The 22,306-nt window shown below is 40.1% G+C and overlaps 1 protein-coding gene across 2 annotated transcripts in view; it reads left to right on the forward strand.

Moving 5' to 3' along the window:
• The window catches only part of PHAF1 (phagosome assembly factor 1), a 35,166-nt gene extending 16,710 nt beyond the window's left edge, over nt 1-18,456 (forward strand). For both annotated transcript variants that reach the window (XM_059824836.1, XM_059824837.1), the window contains 11 exons: nt 2,198-2,292; nt 5,105-5,202; nt 6,901-7,013; nt 9,025-9,158; nt 9,756-9,839; nt 10,710-10,792; nt 11,594-11,637; nt 12,912-12,955; nt 14,312-14,370; nt 15,920-15,992; nt 16,447-18,456. In XM_059824836.1, coding sequence (XP_059680819.1) covers nt 2,198-2,292; nt 5,105-5,202; nt 6,901-7,013; nt 9,025-9,158; nt 9,756-9,839; nt 10,710-10,792; nt 11,594-11,637; nt 12,912-12,955; nt 14,312-14,370; nt 15,920-15,992; nt 16,447-16,536 — 917 coding nt within the window. In that variant the 3' untranslated portion in view covers nt 16,537-18,456. The remainder of the gene's footprint in view (nt 1-2,197; nt 2,293-5,104; nt 5,203-6,900; nt 7,014-9,024; nt 9,159-9,755; nt 9,840-10,709; nt 10,793-11,593; nt 11,638-12,911; nt 12,956-14,311; nt 14,371-15,919; nt 15,993-16,446) is intronic.
• The last annotated feature ends 3,850 nt before the right edge of the window (nt 18,457-22,306 follow it).

Below are 22,306 nucleotides of genomic sequence, written 5' to 3' on the forward strand. Positions count from 1 at the left end.
GCCAAGATTTTATCCCACATTTCCATGATCCTCTGACCTGACCTCCTGCTGGGAAGCGCTTGCTCTTGCCAGTGGTTCTGTTGAAATCACATCCTGTTCTGAGTCCTCGTGGATGTGGCTGTTTGCCGAAGTGCCATTCAGCATGGATAAGGGCTGTGGGATTGAACTGAAGTCACAAGGTAGAAGGAAAAAAACCATCCTTCCCTCCTGCCACAGTGGCTTTGCAAGGATGGGAGGAGATCCTGTCTTCTAGCTCAGTAATTCTCAGATTTCAGAGGTTGCCCGAGCTCCCCTGAGGTGCCAGAAAAATCTTGAGCTTGATACCAGGAAGACTTGACTTTTGGATCTGCCTCTGCTTTTATCAGGACTGTGTCTGTTCTGCAGCCTTGCTGGTGTCGGTGGCTTTGTCCCGTCCTGCTCTACAGAAACATTTCCCAGCTGGTCACACTGCTGCTTTCCTGGAAGGCAAACTCTCTCCCTTTCCCTCACCCAGAGTGCAGCAGCACAGAAGCAGTCTTTTTGCTTCTATCAGCAATTCTGAACGGAATTATTCTGCAGGGTACCTGTGTAGTAAATAAATTTAAAATAATAGTAATAGTAAAAAAAAAAAAAAAGGCTTACCTTGTTCAGTCACGGGGTTGTGACATATGGTCTCGAGGGAGACATGAGAGACTTCTTCAGGATAAAAACATTCCTTGCCCTTTAAACATCAACAAACGTTGCAGGGGATGGGAACTGATGCGATTTATATAATCAGATATCACACTTGGCATGACTAGGGGAAAAACGCTTCTCCAGCTGGCTGTGGGCTTTGGAAAAGATGCATCATAATTTATCACATGAGAGAGATTTGTGTAATTTTCCTGCAGATCAAAACATTTCCCTCTCCCCACACGTTTTCCTTTGAGTGACAAGCAGGGAAAATGCTCTTAACCAGCACATTCTGCAGAAAAGGCAAACGGTGACTTTTGAAAGCTTAATGCTTATTGCTCAAGCATTATTTTTCTGTCCTGGGTGGTCTGGCTTTGTCCAGATATCCTGTGACATGGCTCTCAAGTTGAACATTTGAAAGGCACTTTGTGTGTGTAATATATATTTATACGCGTTTTCTGTCTGTGCTTTGTCATCTTAAGTATAAAATTGTAAGAAAAAAAGAGAATATTGAACCAATTTCCTTTGGCAAAGTGGAAGAAAGCAGCTTCTCTTGTTGGAGTGTTTCTTTATTGTTTTTCGCCTCTGCTGTTTTCAAACCGTTTTGCAAATGAGCCGGCTTCTGTGTGTTACAAGAACACCGTGTTCCCCCCAGCAGCAACCGGGCACAGGCTGAAGTTTGGTAGCATCAATCCCAAAACTGTTCCCAAGCTCCCAGTCTCCTGGGATTGTTTTTAAGTTTTCCACAGTCTCACAAAACAGTATGTCTTGTTAGAGTAAGTACTGGGATGACTTTTATTGCTGTTTACAGTTGATGATGTGCAATTTACTGCGATAAATCAGGACATCTCGTGACGCGATGACAGCTGGAAGTCTGTGTGTGTTCTAATTTATTACTGCTCTTCGTAAAAGCTGACCCATCGGCTGGTGTTTCTGGTGATACTATTTTTAATTACCAATGTAAATGGCCTAGGACCTGTGTGTCTGAAACATTTCCTCCTTGTGCCATGTTACTGGGGAACGCAGGTAGCTGAACTGGGGTGTGCAAGAGGGAGCTCCTTTTCGGAAGGAGAGGTGGAAGCAGCGGGGAGGTGCCTGTGAGCTCCCACTCGGGAATGTGCTTCCCTCTGGTGTGAAATAGGGAATTTATCAGCATTCTGGGCACATCTGTCTGAAAGACTTTCTGGTTAATATTGTACAAGTGTTTCACGTAACGATGAATAGTGTTTTGTACTAATAGTAGCTGTTTAAACTACTTTAGGGATATTAAGGTATAATTGATTGTGTCATATTGTATAATTGTATCATTAGGGATAGGTTAGTGCCTACAGGCTTACACAGGCAACTCTAACGAATCTAAGGTTTCTCTTATTGTTATGTTTCTACTGCAACAAATTAAAAACAAAACTATTACTGTCCTGTGTAATTGTGTTCCTCCTGCATCTTGAGATGTAGTAAATTCAGTGAGGTGCTGAAAGTGCTGTTAGATCTGAAGAACTCTTAGTTTATTTTTGTAACTTTGTTTTTGCTTTCTTTTCCCTTTTAGTGTATAATTCAGCTGAGCAACTCTTTCACCTCAATTTCAGAGGACTATCGTTTTCTTTTCAGTTAGACTCCTGGACTGAAACTCCGAAGTACGAGGTCAGCAATCATTCTTAGTTAATGGATAGTCTTTTTGCCTCTACAGTACTTGCAAAATGTCACCTACAGCGTGTCTCACCTGCGAGCAAAAGAAACCAGTAATTTGGAAGGAATTTAACTCCTCAGTTGTGCTCTTATTCATGCTACGTAATCACTTCAAAGTTAAAAATTTTCATCCTTTTAGCAGAAGGCATATGTTTGGAGGTTTTGCTTGCATCATGAATTGGGAGTAGCAATTCTGTTGTTGAAAGGAGTATTCTAAAAATATGAGCGCGCTCTATGCAAATACGTAAATATTAAGCAATCTACTGGAAGGCTGTTCTTCTATCAGATATTTTTGATTCTCATCAAAGTGATTATGCAACTAAACTAGGGTAGAGTTCATAAAACACATTTTCATCTTAAGTGTCCTTCAGCATGAGTGCTTTTAGAAAGCTAAATGAATAAGCTTTACTTGTAATGCCTGTTCGCATACTCACCAAATGTTCAGATGAGTTACTGAATAATTGAACATATTACTGTGTTCTCTGAAATCTTTGGAAATCACTGTCTATAGTGGAAACAAGATCAAGTCTTCTGTGATTTCCACCTACGCTAACAAAAGTGCACATATAACTTGTTTTGCGTGAGGATGGAAATGCTCTCAGTTGTGTTATCTAGGCTTATCAGTTAAAAAGAATGTGTGCTGTATGGTATTAAAAAGGAGCATCAAAAGAGCCAAAGCAAAGTGGGAGAAATCAACCAACACGATGACACATGTTTTTATGTCACAACCTAGTACTTTAGTAGTTGTGCTTTGACGTGTGAGAGAACAGGGGGTAACCAGGGGAAGTTACTATTTAGCAGTGGTGAAGGTCGTTTGGGTTTTGGAAATATTGGAAGGTAAATAGAAACCTAATAAGCCAAACAGAAAGAATGTCCCAACAAAGAGTAATTGCTTTTCGTGCAAGAGTTCCCAGGGCATTTATGAATGAAATGGCCGAGCTGCTAAGAAAGTCAATGGCTATACTGAAGATTTGAAAAGATCATAGAGTCATAGAATATCTCAAGTTGTAAGGGACCCGTGAGGATCATCAAGTCCGACTCCCTTCTCCTTGCAGTCCCACCTGAAACTAAAAGATCACAGAATCACTAAGGTTGGAAAAGACCTGTAAGATCATCAAGTCCAACCATGACTTAAAATGTTAAAATAAAACTGCTAGAATAAATTTTAGCCATTGCGTCTGTGTGTCTTGTTTTGGTACGTGGTCCAGTTAACTAAGAAAATTAGGGATAGTTACAGAATGCTTGGTGCGAATATGCTTTGAAGAGGGACATAGCATGATTCTTGGGGATGATGCAGTTCTTTGTAGCTGCTGGAACAGTAGAGAAAATAACTTTGCGTTCTCAAAGTCTTTCATCCAGTTTTTCAAATGAGGTTAGTAAAATGTTGTTTGCACAGAGTGAAAGGCTAAATTCTCCCCAGGATTATAAACAGGTAGAAATAGGATAGTTTAGAAAGCGGAGTTGTACGAAGCAGTCCACAGGGAAGATGACTGTGGAGCCTTTCAGGGAGGAACATTAGGAAAGACTGAAGAGTGAAATGAAATTTGAAGATGTCAAAGTCTTTCAAGTTCAGAGAGGATCATACAGGAATGCTAAACTAGTTAGCAAAGCAGTGTAATCTCTGCTTATGGAAATGAAAAAACTCTGAAGAAAACTTTGGGGTTTTTTTATAGTTAGTAACAAACTGCAGGTGAGGAGAACACAAAAACCTACTCACACTGTTCCTGTTAAGAAATGAGGTGAGTATGGCCCAGGCACTTCCATGGCTCTAGAGGAGACTTTTCTGTTGCTAAGGCATAAGTATGTTAAAGTAATCTAAAGTCTGACTACTTTAGAAAGCTGTGTTTTGAGGTGTTCGTGTTCTGGGCAAATTCAGAAGGACTATTGAAATCGGGGCATCTCTAGATTTGTTAAGTAGTGGAGGTTCCCTTCTAAATACCTACAGCAGTGAAAGTCATTGCTCTGGGTTAATTTTTTTTTTACCCCAAGAATAACTTTTTGCGTTTACCTTATGTGATGTCCTGCTAAAGTAGACCAGGATAATAGTTGCATATTGTGCATCTTGTTTTTGTTGACTGCTTGTGACAAAGTTAGTTTCTTTTCTATCCGGTGCCAGCAAGGTATGTTGACAGTCTTGAAGAAGGTCCTGTCATCTTCAGAGCTGAAAGAAATAGGCTCTTACCACACTAGAAGAATGAATCTGACTTCCTTAGCACGCTTTCTGTTTGATGAGAACACTCAAAATCCCTTTCAAAACAGTATGTGTAAGAATGAGGTGATAAGGAGACTGGAAAATCTATTTTATGAATGAGTCTCTGTCCATCAGATAAAGGCATTTTACAAACCAGTGAAAGTGTTAAAAGGCTGAAATTAAAGCAGCGGGAGAGAAAAAGAAGTTCTGCCTTTTAAGATAGCCAATTTCTTAGAACTTAAATACAGCATATCAGTACAAATGCTTTTATATTGCTAGTTGCCAGTGATCAAACCAAGAAAACTTCTCAGTACACACCATGGCTAATTGTCAGACTAGTGCCATCTTTCGGTAGATAAATATAGTGAGCATTTCACCCCAGCCTGGGAATCCAGGAGTGGTGTAATGTAAAGAAACACCATCTAGAAGGGTGTTTTGTTGTTGTTTTTTGCCCTTGTCTTTGGCTAGAGACTTACCTGAATTGGTAAGCACGTACTGTATTTCTAATGTAATTTACAGCTTTGACCTGAAGTGTCCAGTGTGTCATGTAACAAGAATGATTTTGTATATCCACAGCCTAACTTTGCCCATGGTCTAGCCTCTCTGCAAATTCCACATGGTGCGACTGTGAAACGTATGTACATCTACAATGGAAACAGTCTGCAGGATACCAAGTAAGTACAGCTGGTCGTGCTGTTTTGATCATTCAGAATATACTTTTTCTTCCTCGTTTATTTAGGGTTTTACGAATGCTAAATATAATCATATACTTTTTTAGTTCAGTTTGGGTCTTCTATGGATTCGGTAGTGTGTAGAATGCCTTTAGAGACCAACCTCTTTCAAATTTCCGTAGGTGTTGTCCTCATATAATCAAATATTGGTTTGATTTTTATGTTGCTATAACATCAGCTTGGCTCAGCTGTAGTAGGCTAATTCAATTGACCTGAAATGAATTTGTTAAGTAAAGGAGGAAATGTAGTGAATCTAGTAAGAGATGCAGTTAGGCTGTTCTTACTCTAGATTTTGTTTGCGTGCTAATGACCTCTGCCTAGACAAATCAAACCTGGGGTAGGCAGTCAGTCATTTTGTGGTGTGTTAGTACTTTGTATGTTATGGTAGCATCCTGCCAAGGGTCTTAAACTCTCTCGCTATACGAAAGTAATAAAATAAGTATTTTCAGGCTTAAGCCATATGCATCAGCTACTTGACTGAACTTAACCACTCTGAGGAAACTAATCTTCATGCCTTAATACTAATGGAATGGTTGTGTTTTAATAAGGTTAATGTTTTCTATGGCATTGTATTCTGTCTTCTTTTAAGCAGTAATTTATTGTACAACATCTGATGTTTTGCTCTTTCTAAAAACGTTGTTCCTGGGGTTCCTTACTCAAGGAAAATTTGAAAGAACAACTGTAAATTCTTCCTTGCAGCTTATAAATACCCAAACTGATGAGGTGGTAGTTTTTGCGGAGACAGTTGTGTTTTAATGCTAGGAGAAGATTAACACATCTGTGGATTACTGCTCAGAAGGGAGGGAACCTTGTTTATGCAGACATTGTCTCCTAATTAGAAATAAGTGCACTTCAGAAAAATGTTGTTGTCTGTGCCCATCTGTGACATGGTGGGCTTTAGTGAAAGCACTGATTGTCACGTGGGGCTCTGGGGGGGGGTGTGTGTGTGAGAGCTCAAAGCCTGACTTTCAGCTCATGTCATTCACACAAAGGAGAAGTTCACATAAGAAAAGTGAATTTTACATAGCACATACAGACTAACACACAAAAAAGCAGCCCTTCCATTGAAAATATCTTTGTTGGGGCTGTTACAGTTTTCTCAAATATCATTGTAATTGAATTAAGATGAGAACTGTCTCAGTAAAGCAGAACAACTGTTTGTGGTGTACCTGCACAAGCTGAATTCATGTTCTGGGCTATGGAGCATCTTCCTAAGAGCAGTGAGAGCACCCCAAGAGAAGGCTTTTCTGCTGCATTTGGGCGATATGCCTTGTTCAAGGAGTTAGGTATCTTTACAAACTGTACAACTTCCATTTTCCCTGAGAGAAGTCTGGAATGATACGTCTTCACAGGAGGTATCCAAAGGCTAGGTACAGCTTCTGTAATTTCTGGAGTCTTTGAAACTTGCTGTTTGTTTCATGAATAGTGAAGGTCCTGCATTTGAGTGCTGCCTTGTTCCTATTCCTTTTTCCCCAGACTTCCTGAGCCTCGTGTTTCATAAAATTTTTAATCTTCAGTCTGAGTTAAATGCAACTTTGTCAAAATTAACGTGCTCTGTTCCAGTGAACTGGTACAGCTTGTTCATGAAAAATTTGAAGATTAAGGGAATCCTATGTGCATTTTTTGTCTGATTGGTTTCAGGGCTCCCTTGATGCCCCTCAGCTGTTTCCTTGGTAATGTGTATGCTGAGAACGTTGATGTTCTGAGAGATGGAACTGGACCCTCAGGTTTACGGCTTCGCCTACTCACTGCAGGTATTAGTGACACTCAGAACATTGAACTGGTTGCTTTCCTCAGGAAAAGAAGGATAAACCTGTATAAAATAAGCATAGGTTATTTGTGATGCTTTTACAGGTGATCCAAAGTGTTCTGTGTACCTTATTTTGCGCTATTGGAAACAAAGCCCAATAAAAACGCTGTGAAGGTTAGCCTGCCTGCTGCTGTGTTTCCCCAGCCCTGGAGAAATCACGGAGGACTGTAGCCCTGTCCTCCGTAGTTCCAAGTCCTTAGAGTCTGTTTGCAGAGATGAAATTTGTCTCCAGGTGTATGTGTAGAATAAAACAGATGCAAGTACATCACTGAAAATAATATGAGAAATCGAGAAACCTTATGTACATGTGCTTTTTCCGAGATTCCAGTGAGCTGTATAATGTCGATATTTTTGTGGTTAATTCTGGAAGGCTTTTAAAAATGCCAGCAAGAGACTACATCGATGTGGCAGCCTTAGACTGCGCTTTAAATTCAATTCTCTTTTCATTTGCTGTAGGAGACAGCAGTGAAAGTGACAGAGGCTGATGAATTGAGTGTGCTTTCAGAGATGGGGACGGGGCTTAGAAATTAGGGAAAGATATGCTGACTGCAAAGGAGCCTTGTTCAGTCACCGTAACTTGAGACTTGACAATGTTTTTAAGAAAAAATACTGAGATGTTTTTAACAACTTTCATTAGCAGGCTCGGCTTTTGACCTCTTCTGATTACTAACCGTATGTATATTGAGGAAACACTTGGAACACATTCCCAATATGCAAAAGTTGAAAAGGAGAAAACTTAAGATGAAGAATAAAAAATTATGAATAAAACTGGGGCAGATGTTTTCAAGTTACTTTGCTTCTCTCTTTACAGAGGAAGATAATGGAGAGCTGCCTAGGCCAGGGAACATATATCCTCGTGTTCTAGGGAAGGAGTTAGCTATAACATCATAGTAATATAAATGATTTTGAGAAATTGGACACTTCTAAGGTAGAGTGTCAAGTTTAGTTAACAATACATATATGCAGCTTAAAGAAAACGTTGTGAATGAATAAAATAACGATTAAAATATGTCACTAATATTCAGACTAAAACTTGCAGAGAGGCAGTTTGGACATGTGCTGGTTTTTTCTTGCTAAAGTTTGCAGTAACTCCTTTGTAGAACACGCCTTGGTGTTCTAGCACAGGTTTCTCTGCAAGCGTATTAATTTGAAGTAACTCTTGCCTAAGAAATGAAGGATGACTCAATTGGATTTTTCTGATTTATTTTATTGGGTAACTGGCTACCTGAATAATGTATAGTGAGAAAAGCTAAATGTGTATTTACTGCAAAATACAGGATGTGCTCTAACTGCTGTGTATGCATACATGCATTCTCGTAAACATAAGATGCTGCATTCCTGAAAGCAGATGGGCTCACACACTGTAAGATCTTTCCGTTTCTTAATATCTAGAAACGTATGTCAGCCATTCATCTATGTAATGGCTATTCAGTAAGATCTATTTTTAGCATGCATAGGAACATACTTGCTATTGATTTAATAAGCTACGGGAATCTTGAGTAAAGAATGTGTGTTTTCTGATAGATACAGTTAATACGGATGAGGGATTTCACTTCACGGGCTTTACTTTTTTAGCTGGAGGTACGTCTCTAGTTGCTAAAGTAGAATATTTTAAGGACGGAAATAGTTCCTGGTATGTACTGCTAATAACCAGCTGATCAAATTGAGACTGACTAGGAGAACAAGTCACGTTCACGTGAATGGCAAGGGAGTGAAGATAGCATTGCTGAAGTTGGAGGTCAAGATGGGATCTGTGCAACAGTCAGCACATACATCACTTTGATAAGAACTGTTTAAGCTGTTGCAAAATAAAGGGTTAAATTTAGTTTGGCACTGTTGTCTAAAGAATGCAGCTGGTTTGTGATAAATAGAGGAATGCTAAGCTTTTGGTGTTGATTTGCTGATGTGTTCTCTGATCAGGAAGGATGAATTTTGAGTTGTTTTCCATTCCTCAGGTTGTGGCCCAGGTGTTTTAGCCGATGCCAAGATGCGGGTATTTGAGCGTTGTGTGTACTTTGGTGATTCGTGCCAGGATGTGCTGAGCACCCTGGGGTCTCCACACAAAGTCTTCTACAAGTCCGAAGATAAGGTGAGGGAATTGATTCAGATGCAGGACTTTGTCTCTGTTCAGTGCTGTCTCGGCTTAATCATGGGGTCTGTGTTTTGCGAGGCCAGTGAAGTTAAACTTCCATGTAGCACAAATTATGAGTGCTTCACTTGCATATAATGGTTCATCCTGGTCTATTACATAATTTGATTTTAAAAAGCTTTTTTAAGCTAAATAGATGCAAATCTGTTTACATTTTAAAAAAAAATAAATTGCATCACTTTAACTGGTTTAAAAATTGATAATAATGGGAGCACTTTTGAATCCAAATGAGCCTTAGCAAGTGTGTACTACCTATTTTTTAATTATATTTTATGTAAAATAACTTTAGGGCATATACTTTGATCCTTTCCTAATGTTTTTACATAGCAGCATATGAGTAAACCTTTTACTTCAGATAAAAGTGTCATTGTGCTGCTGCAAGCAGCTGATGGACCTGTCATGAAGCACAGTATCTTACATATTTGAACAAGGGCTTCAAATGAGATTATGGCAATTTGTTTGAATGTAGTGATGTTGTTAATGGCATTCATCTTTGTGAGCGTTATTAAATACACCTGAAAAATGTGTTTCTTGCAGATGAAAATCCATTCACCCTCGCCCCATAAGCAGGTCCCATCGAAGTGCAATGACTACTTCTTCAATTATTTCACACTTGGAGTGGTGAGTGGGAAGCTTCCATAAACAAATTCCCATAAAGTTTTGATTTAGCTAGACAGCAGTCCTTTCAGAAGGCCAAAGGCAGTGGGAAGGATCAAGAGTTTTGCAGTCTGTTGCTGTCCTAGGAATCTCTGGATATGAAGAACAGCACTGACTTTTCTCTAGCACTTGCAAACTCAATCAGTAACGTTTTATCATCTCCACCAGTGGATGGCAGAATCACAGAATCACTAAGGTGGGAAAAGACCTGTAAGATCATCAAGTCCAACCATCAACCCAACCTCACCATGCCCACTAAACCATGTCCCACAGTGCCACGTCCACATGTTCCTTGAACACCTCCAGTGATGGTGACTCCACCACCTCCCTGGGCAGCCTCTTCCAATGCTTCGCCACTAGGTCAAGGGAGGGCTCTTTGTGTTTGCGTCTTGGCATTCTCTTAGGTTTTCTCCTTCTGCCATGCCTGCTGCATAGATATACTAGTTCTTGTTTCCGAAATCCAGAACTGAGACAGGTGTATCAGTTGTGCCAAATCATGGGATGTAGTTCAACCTTCCTGTCCCTCCTTACAGCTATTTTGCTTTAGTCTACGTTACTGTAAATAATATGTGGAAGAACAAGACCTTAGAAAACTTGCCAACGTTAGCAAATGAAACGGCAGTTGTGATTGAGTGCTGGAGGAAATGTGTGTTTATTTGAATTTACAAATAGTCTCATTTTCAAATACTACTTTTCATAGTTTCATTCTGTTCCAGTGAGATAGATACATATCACTACAGACGGGTACTGTTGTAACTAATTTCAGATTAGTTTGGGGAAAGCCACCTTCCTCTATTCAAATTGCTTCATGTCTGTCTGTTTCTTCTTCAATAGGATATTCTCTTTGATGCAAACACTCACAAGGTGAAGAAATTTGTCCTGCATACAAATTATCCTGGTCATTACAACTTTAACATGTGAGTGTAAAGAACTGATCTGTTAAACAGTATTTTAAAACACCTACAAAGGAAATCTTAGGTTCCCTTTCTAGAATTCCAGTATTTTTTCCCAAGTGTTTTTGGTGTATCTGGTAACCTGTGGAGGTTTCAGCCACCATTATTAGCACATTTTTTATTATTTTCTTTTTACTTTTAAATGCCTTTATATTGTCAAGTATGTCTTAAAGCAGTAAATGAGGTAAGGTAGTTCTTGGTCCAGCTATAATGTGCAAACTTTCTTCCTAGAGGCAAACTTTGTATTAGCAAGAGTGTCCATTTGCTGGTGGGTAGGCTGCTGGATTTTTCCTGACATTTCAGTTAGTGATTAAAAAAAGAACTTTCTCTCATGCTTCTGAACATATTTTCAACACTTCTTAAATGTAAGCTCTGTAGGGGAGTAATATGAGTTAAGGAATAAGTGATTGGATGTCTGATTAAAGTAAATGTGTTTTCAGGCAGTTGGCATTAGTGACAGAGAAATCTGTCATACTGTTTCTAAGCTGAGTATTTCTCCATCCACTCTGTGTAACAGCAGAGTAATTTGTGCTGAAGGACCTTCTGTGTCCTTTAGAAAATGATGTTAGGACATTGCCGGGCTGCTGTCTTTTTTTATGTAGAAAATAGAAATGAGAGCTTTTCTTAATCTGTTAGCATTGAGACTCTCATTTTATTTATCGTGTGACTTTTCATTAAACTGGTTATTAAAAGCCCTAAGTTTGTGCTATGCTGTTTATTTTGGGTCTTCTGTTTTCTAATGGCTTTACGATTTACACTTTCTAGTTACCATCGCTGTGAATTCAAGATTCCACTAGTCATTAAGCGAGGTGAGTAGTTCATCAGTAGTCCTGCTTCAGGGGGCACGTACCACGCAATGTTCAAAGGGGAGGTGTGAACAGTTTTCATTTCCAATGCATCCTTCATTATCAGAGCATGCTAACAGTGAACGTCATTGAGACAGAGGAGAAATTTGGGGTTTGGGTTTCTATTTTTTAAGTGAAAAAGACACTTCAGGACAAGTTCAGCAGTTCTCTGATTTTACTTACATTACCATGTTTACTTACTTGGATCATATGAATACTTAGCTGCAGCGTCAGTAATGTTCTGTAATGCTGCCACTCTGCTAAAATGAATTACCTTGTACCTGGAGGCTCGAAATCTGTAAGGCAGTGTTAGTCTGAGCTGGTCTGTCCAATCTACTGTTGAACTCTTCAATCCTGAACTCGCTCTTGAAAGGCTTATTCATGATATTTAATATAAACTGGTTTAGCTGGGAATGAGAACAAACATCCGGAATATGTTGGCTCTGTGTGCTGGAGACAAAGTATGTCTGTTGTGTTCACTTGAAAATCTCTACTTGGAAAAAAAAAATGTGTATGTATAATCAGTAGTGCTAAATTCTACCAGATATTTAGATGTGCCCAGCCCTGTGCATGTAAGTAATCTCAAGAAAGCACGGGGAGCCTTGTTTGACTGAAGATCATAGTGATCGAGGTAGACTTCTTTTATGTAAGAATTCACAGGTGTACTGGGAGAGTGTGTATTTTGATTATCCAGGCAATACTGGATGCTGGCTAAGGTTTTGGCCAGGGATACTTTTTACCTTTTTCCACAAGGATGATGCTGGGGACTTTAATACCCAAGCTCTCTGTGTTTTTGAAAGAGTGGCATTTTAGCTGATTTCAGCCCTGCTAGCTCCTGAGTCTCAAGCTGTCGGTTTAGCCAACTTCCTTTCAAGTGCCGTGGAGTGTTTGGACTTGAGTGGCACATCGTGCTCTCTTGATCACGCGTGTTAACCTAGCGCAAAGAAATGTAGTTCCTTTTACGCTGACGTTCTTGTATGTAAGATTACAGCTTAAACATACATAGCGTTAGAACTTGGAACTTGCTGATTTGATTAGGTTTGTTTAATCACCTTAAGTGGCATTTAATCAATGCTGTTGACAATTCTGGTTGCTAGTAAATGCTGGTCAATTTGTATATGAACAGATCTCATGCTTGTATGTCTCCTGCTATCTGAACTAACCTCCCAAATTAAAGGATTATATGGGAGACTGTTCAAGCATGAACTATAAAGGCTTTTCTGTTTTTTCTTTCATAGATAGTGCTGATTCACAGACCGAAACATGTACAACATATAGCAAGGTAAGTCTGTGCAGAACTGAATGCTTTTCTTCTTTTCTTAAACCACCTAAATGATTTATGCTGAATTTGCAGTATGCTTTGAAGAAATAATAGCAGTTGTATCATGTTTCGAAGTAGAAAAATGGAAAGCCAAAAGTTAATGTATGTTTGGTGGTTTAAACGTTTTTTTTGTTAAGGATTGAAGGCATTTGTTAACAGCACGCTTCTAGTAAATTATTGCATGCTTTGCATTTTAAGATCGCTGCAGGTAGAAATAGAACAGTAAAATAAGTGATATGGGAAAGCAGTAGCAGTGGTGGCTCAATGTTAGCTGGAAGAGATATTTCTACATTTTCACAGGGCTTTTCTACTTAACGTAGCTCTTGAAGAGATTTAGTATTTAACCAAGAGGGTCCAGTGCCCTTCCAGTTTCTTCTGAAGCGTGCCAGTAATGGGGCGTTTCTCAGCAGTAGGCCTTACAAAAACGTCACTGCCGGTGTGACACCTCCTGATGACAGCAGACTCCTTGAAAACTGTATAGCCTTACTACCGAAATGAAATTCCCAACTGGGCAGTCGCTGCTGCGTGTTTGAGAGCTACATTAAGTTGAAAAACTTCTCAAAAATTGTCTTCGTTAGTGTCTCTACAGTTAATGTTCAGCCAGGGTCAGTGCTGCTCTCTTGGCTGCTGGGGTGCCAAACGAAGACTTTCCTTGGTGAATTTTGGGTCCCATATTGGGAAGAAAAAATTGGAGTCAGCAAGCTGGAAGCTGCCATTCTTTGCTTTTTGATTTGAATTACTTACACCCTTCAGTGCTTTGACTTATTTCGGTCTTGTGTGTGAAACTGCAGCTTCTTATTAAGTCTGCTAGAGTGATGAAAACTGCTGGACATTCCCAGTCATTAAATAGTGCAGCTTTCCTCTTTTCCAAACTTGTCGCTTAAATCAAGGAAAGGCTTTTGGGAGAGGTAGCAGTGATGCTATTTTTCCCCTCTGCAAAGGTATATAAGAGGAATGTTTTGCTGAGGTTTCTGACAGCTGCTTTGTTCTCTGAGGTGTCCCAGAAATGCTACAAGACTTCCTAGCTACACTTAACCGATAAGACCCATAGAATTTTTTTGTGTTAATAATTCTAATTCAAAGCTATTTTGAGACAAAAAATAAGAATAAACGCTGAGAGGATTTCCTAGCCCTAGTAATGGATAGTTTCCATTACTGAGTATGGCTTCAGTCACAAAATACTTCTGTAAATACAACCTCTGTGTTATTTGGCAAATGAGCATGTCACAAACAACAATGTACACAATTATCTTCCTAGATAAAAAGAAGAGTTCGCCCGTGCCTCATTTTAACACAAAGTCTTTGATATATTTACAGTGGGACAGTATTCAGGATCTTCTGGGGCACCCTGTAGAAAAGCCAGTGGTACTTCACAGGTAAAGATCTCTATTTTCCTTGCAGGGACTGAGCTGATAACAGAGGATGAATTTAGGCAGAGGAAGGGTGTTTATTGCACTAGTTACTTTTAGGCTGCTTTGCTGATATAGTTTCAGACTCTTTTGGCCACTAACAAGACTAGATAGCTGCTCTCAGAAGAAATGGACTGACATGCAGAATGAAAACTTGGAAAATTTTGGAATGAAATTTTCAAAATTCCTTGAACTGTAAAATCCGGAGAAGAGCTAGGCAGGATATAAAGAAGTATCTCTGTTCATGTGTAATAAATAGTGTGGATTTTTTTTTATACTAGTCACATGCATTTCAGCAACATGACATCATGTAGCACAGTGTGTAGTGTGTATATGATAGCAATCTGCCTGAGGAAGCCTTGCTTTTATGAACGTACATAGTTGTTCTACAGTTCTTTTAGGCTGACTGAAGATAGAATAGTGGGCTTACACTTGCTCTGTTCCTACAGGGATTGAGCTGGGTGTTGGGTTAAACAGGCATTACCTGCTTGCAGTGCTATCATTTTATGATATGATATGAAACTATGATTTATCGTGGGACAAGTGTAAGTCATGGGTTCTGTGAAAATACTGCAGCAATTTCAGATACACCTAACAGTATTTTTGTCAGGCTTTCGTATGATTTTTGAGTTTGATTTCCCTCTCCCTCCAAATCATTGTGCCCTTTGCTCCCCTTTACTCCTGTTTTATTCCAATGAAATCGTTAGAGCAGCAGCCAGGTAAAGGAAAGCTGGGGTGAAATAGTGAGTACATGGAGCCCTTCTATTTTTCGTCTGTGTTGTAGAGAGTAGTTCAACCACAGTTTGCTTTACTGAGCACATCTCAAATGTCTTAGACATGCAACTTGAGAAACTGACCAGTTACAAGAAAGGCCAAAAGGTAAATATTTTCTAGGGGGGGGTTGGCTGTAATCTAAAATCCCTTGCAGTCAGCAGGAGTCTGCTATTGTTGTATATATGATCCAAAAATATCAGAAATATCTGAAGGACAAGTGGTACATTCATCTTGAAAAATACTGTTTAATAAAATCTGGATTATTCTATTTCAGCGTCTTAGAGGGTAATTTTATAACATGATAAAACCAGTGAATTAATAGCATATAGTAAATACATTTGGTAAAGGCTGAGAAATAAAGCAGTTTGAAGAGTGGGAAAGGATCTTGCACAAGAATAATTTGTATTAAATTACGTGGTGCTTCTCTCTTCCTATGTATCTGCTTATTTTCAAGGATCTTCCTGTTCAAGTTTAGTGAAAGAGTTTTCCTGTAGAGCTTGTTAGAACTTTTTGATTACTTTGTCCCTGAGTATTAATAACGGCTCGTGGCATTAAGCAGAGGTATCCTCTGGCTCACTTGGCAGTGGTGTTGTATGACGTAGATTTACTTTCTTTTGATGAAAGCCATGATAAAGATGCCACGATTTACCTTATATTACTGAGTGGTTATTCTTCCCTACGAAGTTCCTGATCTTTACACATCTGTATTTTTTATCTCTTTTTTTTTTTTTTTTCTGTTCAGGTCGTCATCTCCGAACAACACTAACCCATTTGGGTCAACTTTTTGCTTTGGACTGCAACGAATGATCTTTGAGGTTAGGAGAAAAACTTTCATATTTGTTTGAAGAGGAGAAGATGAGGAGTTTGCTATTATTACTACTGGTTTCTGATTTCCCATTTCAAGAAAAGCCAGCACTTGGGGGTGGCTGTATTTTTAGAGCTTATTGGCAGAGAGAGGCAACTTCCCTTCTCTGAGGTTGTACATTTGCACGTTAAAGCTGAGACTTCAAGTTTATCACTTAGAACTCATACTAGCAGGAGATGCACACACTCGGCTCTGAGTAGTGGTGGAGCATGCTGGTGTTTAAATGTGTCGTGGAAATCTAGAGACCATTTTTAGGACCTAGCCAAGAGCTTGTTGCTTTCTTTTGTTGTTGGGATTTCTTTTTTCAGGCAGATCAGTTCCGTATTCGCCATTTTCACTCTTCTGAATTCCTGTTCGGTGTACATTTCTTTTAATTTCCCTTTTTCCCTGCCATCCTTTTGCAGGTGATGCAGAATAATCACATAGCTTCTGTTACTCTGTATGGCCCAACGCGGCCCAGCAGCCAGTTGAGAACATCGGACCTTCCCCAGTGAGCATCCCCTGCAAAGTCAGCTAATCTCAATGCTACGAAATTAGTACAGCGTGCCTTGATTTGCTGCCACTTGTAATATGGAAAGCACGTTATGATTTTTTTTTTCAATAAGCCTTTCCACCCAGGAGCGGTGTGGAGGGGAAATTCTCTCAACCCTTCATCATGGGGCATGGAACTGTTGATGGAGGAAAGCAGCTTAGGTGCCTGTGCCGTCGTTTATTCCTCTCCGTTGCCCTCATCCTATGCAGCACAGACCTGAAGAGACTGTCCCCCCTTCTCAGCTGGCAGAAGGGGGAAATGGAAGAGGGGCACGTAATGACTGCAAGAGTTAGAAGCACAAACTTTCTGAGCCTTGGAGCATCTGGAAGCAGGTATTGATTTTAGTCTGTTTGTGTTACTGTATTGATGTGGTGGTCACATTTTAAGAAAACGTGTGTGTGTATATATAGATATAAACACATCGGTATTTCTGTGGCTTAGGACATTGTACCAAGTGTGACAAGGATGTATATATGTCCATGATTTCAGGCACCACATCTTCGTGTAACTTTAAACCAAGCAAGTAGCATGTGCATAATACTTGGTTGTAACATTTGCACTACATACACTTTAATTACTTGATAAACGTTTATCTTCACTGAGGAGCATCTGTGTACTGGGTGTGAGTGGGGTGTGATGGTTATTTAATGTACGCTGCGCATAAAGCTTATTTATACAGTGGATCAAATTTATCCACCTTCCTGCACTAATATGTACTTGGTATGCTGAAACAATTTTTCTTCTGCCATGGCCGGTTTACTAATTTTTTTCATAAGCAGTTTAAAAAAAAAAATTCTGGAAGAGGTTGTTTCTAGGATTGAGTTATGTTTTAGTGAAAAGGTTTGATACAATTTTTCGTACTACAGAAAAATTTAATGAAGAAATAGCGTTGCCTCGTTTGCCTCGGCTCCAAAATCCTTTATTCCTACTCTGTTTCCTGAGAGAAAGAAAAGCTGTATATAATGGTACCTCGGACAGAAATTCCTGAGCTCTGCCATCACCAAGAAAACCTTTTCTGTAACTTTTGATGTATAATTTTAATTTATGCCAAAGGTTTAGCCAAAGACATCCTTATTGTAGTTTCACCATTTCTGTACATATATGCTAACTGCACACCCCACCCCAGCAGACAGGATATAGGCTTCTTTCTAGTTGGGAGATGCTGCTCGCGACATTTTATCCCAGGAGGATACTTTAGGTTTCTAGTTCTCTTACCAGTCTTATTTGGGGGAAATAGGTGGTCTGTCTTTGAAATATTGAACCCTTTTTAAAAACGGACAAGAGAAATGTATAATTTTATCCCATTTTTAATATTTTGGTGTAGCAACTTGTGATACATAGATGACAATTTTGTGAGTTTTACTATGTGTGTACAGATTTTGTAAATACGACATTTTTGTAATTTTAACTCCATGTACAGTGTAATCCTGTATAGTTTATCAATGAATGAGAGATAGGAAATGGAATGTTAACTGAAGTTTTGGATCCTGGACCAGTAGCAGGGATAAATGTGGTGTGTGTGTGTGAGACGTTCTTTGCCATTTAGTCTTCCTGTATACTGTGATACTCTAAACTGTTTTGCTAAAACAAACAAAAAAGCCCCATGGAGAATCTAATGGATGAGGAAAAAGTTACTGTTTACCTTTATCCCTAGGTGTCACTCCTGTTGAATCCCTGTTCAATCTGTGCTGTCTCCTGTGATCATTGCTTGCTAAGAAAATTCTATGCCTCAACCTTCCTTTTGTTTCCTCTCTAATTTTAATTTCATTTTACATAGCCCTTCTGTAAATTAAATGGAATAATAATGAGCATGTACACTGAAAGAAAAATAAAATGAGACTCTCAGTTACTGTTTTTGTGTTAAATACAGTTGCTGGGTGTTTTTGTAATAAAATCATGGATGGTTTCGCTTTTTTTCTTATCTATTAGTCCTTTTAATTTTACTGACTTTCAGATGTTATATTTGAAGTACCTGACTAGTGTTTCTCCTTTACAGCCGATAGAGTACCTTCTCCGAAGAAGCAATATAAAAGCTAACATAACTTGCAGTCGGTTTCCTAGTAGATACATGAAAGCATATTATAAATTTTTGCCCCGAAGTGGAGAAGGGAAGTCTTTAAAGTATGGTAAATAACACCGTGGCTTCTGTATCGCGTTCAAAAATGCGATTGTTACGCTCATGTCAGCCTTTGGGTATCGTTAAAATCGATCAAGCTTCAAAGAGTTTGAATATTGCACAACAGAACGGAAGAAGCATCTGCAGTAAAAGGAGCCAACGTAATTCTCATGCTGCTTTCTCCTGCCCTAAGGTACTTCAACAGAAAAGCATTGGAAGTCCGCTTACCCTGAAGTAGCTTAGAGGTTAATGCAGGGCATAAGGAATGGGACTCCTCTTTCCATTCGCATTTCTCCTGCCCTGGCTGCATGAGGCAGGGTAGAGCACTTCGCTCTCCCTCCTCTGGCATCCTTCAGTTTTGGAATATAAAATGACCTTGCATAGTGCTTGCCTCAGGGTGCTCTTGGAGAATTTTGGGATCTCTGAAGTGAGATGGTGTGCATGTTTATGCTTGTTACTAAAATATGACAGCACTCCTGCTAATAATTTAAATTAATTTTAGTTAATAATTTTCTAATAAAGGCTCCAGATTAGCTGCAGGAGGAGATAAATTCTTCATGGGATGATTTGGGTAATGGCTACGCAGATGCTACCACTATCCTGCATATTCAGTTGAAATTCTTCCGAAGTGTGAGGTCAGGACTGCTGCTATAGCATGCACCTCACGACTTAGCGCAGGATGTCAGCAGCTAACCAAAGGGATTTAACACCTTCAGCGACTCCCACCTTCACTTGTAATACTCCGGTGAGTCAAAGCAACTGAAATGTGCTCTCTGAACAGCCCAGCTACTTCTCTAGGTCAGTCCCCTCATCTTGAAAAGTTCCTCTGTAACAGGCAAAAATTAAAGGCAGCTTTGCATCTTGGCCGCTGCTGATGGGCTGAGCGCAAAGCGTTTGACTTTGGGGAGAGGCAGAGCTGAAGAAGGGCACGGGGAGATAATGTGGAGCAGCTCTTTTGGGTTTCCTGGCCCTTCCTTTGTGATTGCAGCTGTTTGTAGCTCGCTTCTCTGAGATATTTTGATTTGCTGCTCTTAGGAACAGCTCGGCTTAGTCCAGTGCTGATGCATTAGGGGAGCTGGTGGGGAGCCTTAAGGACTTACTGCTATGAGAAGGTTAGGACTGGGTGGGGGGCACTGATGGCAGTTTTGAATCACCATAACAAAGAGAGGAGAGAATAGGGGAGCTCAGGGGGGAGAAGGTGAGGATGGCAGCGTGGCAAGAAGAGAAGGGCTGGACAAGGGTGTTTATTTGAACCACAAGCTGTTCCTTGCAGAGGGCTGGGTGCTCAGGGTGCAGCAGTGTGCCAGCTCGCTGGGCGCAGTGCCTCACCTTCCCCTCCCAGAGGAACGGAGAGATTTGGGCTGTGTCAGAGCCCATCTCAGCAGGTGTCCTGGTTAGAATTATGTATGGTTTGATACAGATCCTGCACATTGGCAACACGTGCGTTGGTCCATCATTTTGGTTCCATACGATAAAACTGTTTGATACAACGTTAAGTACAATTGCATTTTTAATAAAACACGTGGTGCATATGATCCCATTTTCATGTGTGCCTTTTTCCTTTGTATAGAAATTAAGAGTTCGTGTGTGTGTCTGCTTAACTTGAATATTGCGGTATTTTCCACAGTATTTCATTTGTTTACACTTAATAAAACTGATTGTTGTGCCCTTCTTTTTGGAGGTGAAGCTGACATTTTCTTCCCATATTCTTTAGGCCTGCAAGCAGTCCCTGGGCTCCTGTGAATATTACAGGCAGTACTATATAGATCGGCGCTGCTGTGTAATACTAGAACCCTCTGTTCCCCAAAATGCAGTTCCTGTTAAGAAAACCCAATTTTCTGTTGCCAGGAACCGTCATGCTTCTAATTCTAAACAGATTTTTTTTTTTTTTTCCAAAATAGCAATCAGGTGGTGTGTGAGAACTGATTCATGCGCTATGATCGTTCATATTCCAGAAGTCCCATCAAACCTGTTTAAAACAAAATTCTTCCCACGGCTCAGCATTATGGCAAGAGGGCGATTCATCGTTATCAGGGGCTGGCTGGAGGTTAGACTCCAGCTGGTGCTTTCCAAAGGGAAAACTGAGGGTGTCGGTGCCCACTTCCCATGGACTTTCTATGTGGTGTTAGAGGTTGTTACTCACTTAGCAACTCTGCGAAGCTGAACTTCTCCTTGGTTTTGCGTTTGATGGCTCCTAATGTATATAAGAGTAAACCCGCGTGCGTGTGAAGCTGCATGGCTGTTACTTTGAAAGCAATGTTATGTCCAAGCTGTAGCTATCTGCTTGCTTCCGAGTATTCGGGCAAGGACCAAGATGTCTGATATGGCAGAATTTCACTTGGGCTGGTTGTGTTCTTTGAGTTCAGGATAATTTTTGGTGTCGTGATGCAAAAAAGGCTATTCTGTGCTGGGTCTGCGGATATGATTGTTCCACGTCAACTTTTGCCCCATAAATACCCTTTATTGTACCTCCTTTATCTTGATTACACCAACACAAAGGCACTCTCCTCTCTGGCTGATCCTGTCAGACACAACCTGACACAGCACGTGTAGCCAAATAAATACATCACTCTGCGTGTGTGGGGAGTTAAAATACAAATTAGTTCTGGTCGGTTCTTTTCGTGTAAGGATGTTTCAGAGAGAAGGTAAGGTTGAAGCAAAATAAGGGGAAATTAAAAACGGAGCTTACTGAAGATGTGACTCTTGAGCATTAAAATAGGATCGGGAGTTAGTGAAGTAGGGGGCTTTGTTCGAGGCCGGGGTATAACGGGTTCACCAAGCGAAAACGGCACCTCCGAAGGGATTTGGTTTTGCGGGGGGTGTATGTGTTACTCGGAGGGTTCAGGTTGAACTTCAATACCCTACTTCTACCTACAGGAATTCTAGCTGTAACTAAAAGTCGCTGTTTAAATGTTCTATCTGCCAAACCTTATATCCACAAACAAGTTTTGTGGGGATGTGTATTTTTCCAACAAGAAAAATCATTTATTTTCATGATGTGGGAACAGTCATCCCTTGAAACAGCGGGAAAGGTAAGCTGGAGTTTGCAGAATAGGTCATTTGCTGTGGTGTAAGATACCGTTAGTAACTTTTGTTCTGGACTAGACTGTAATGCCTTAACATAACCTTTTCTCTTTCATATCCTGATTAATTCCCCTTTAAATGTTACTAGTTTGGTCATCTTAAAGTACTGCATATTGCAATTTTGGAAGCTGGTTTTGAGTGCCCTAATGCTTCACACCTACGCTACGTATTCCACTTGGTGCATAAGTTTCATTCCACTATTAATATCCTTCAGAGAGATGTTTATTTTTAAATACCAATCACAAAAAAAGAAAACCCTCTGCATGATTCTGCGATGTGCAGTCTAATCAACTAAGTAATCAAAACAGCCTGAATCACTGTTTTCCCTTTTCACCTCCGCTCGTCTCTCTCAGGAAGAGCTGAACCCCTGAAATCCCGCCTTTGCCCTGTTCCTCGCTGGGTAGCTCCCGTGCATCTACAAGTACGGAGGCTACTGAGATTGTTTCTCCCTTTTCTTCTGCCTCTACGGCCGCAGTGAGCGTTTGTCTTAATACCGCGGCTTTATTCCCAAGCCGGCTCAGCCAGCCCCACT

The sequence above is a fragment of the Gavia stellata genome, chromosome 15 (assembly GCF_030936135.1).
Source record: "Gavia stellata isolate bGavSte3 chromosome 15, bGavSte3.hap2, whole genome shotgun sequence".
Taxonomy (NCBI): domain Eukaryota; kingdom Metazoa; phylum Chordata; class Aves; order Gaviiformes; family Gaviidae; genus Gavia; species Gavia stellata.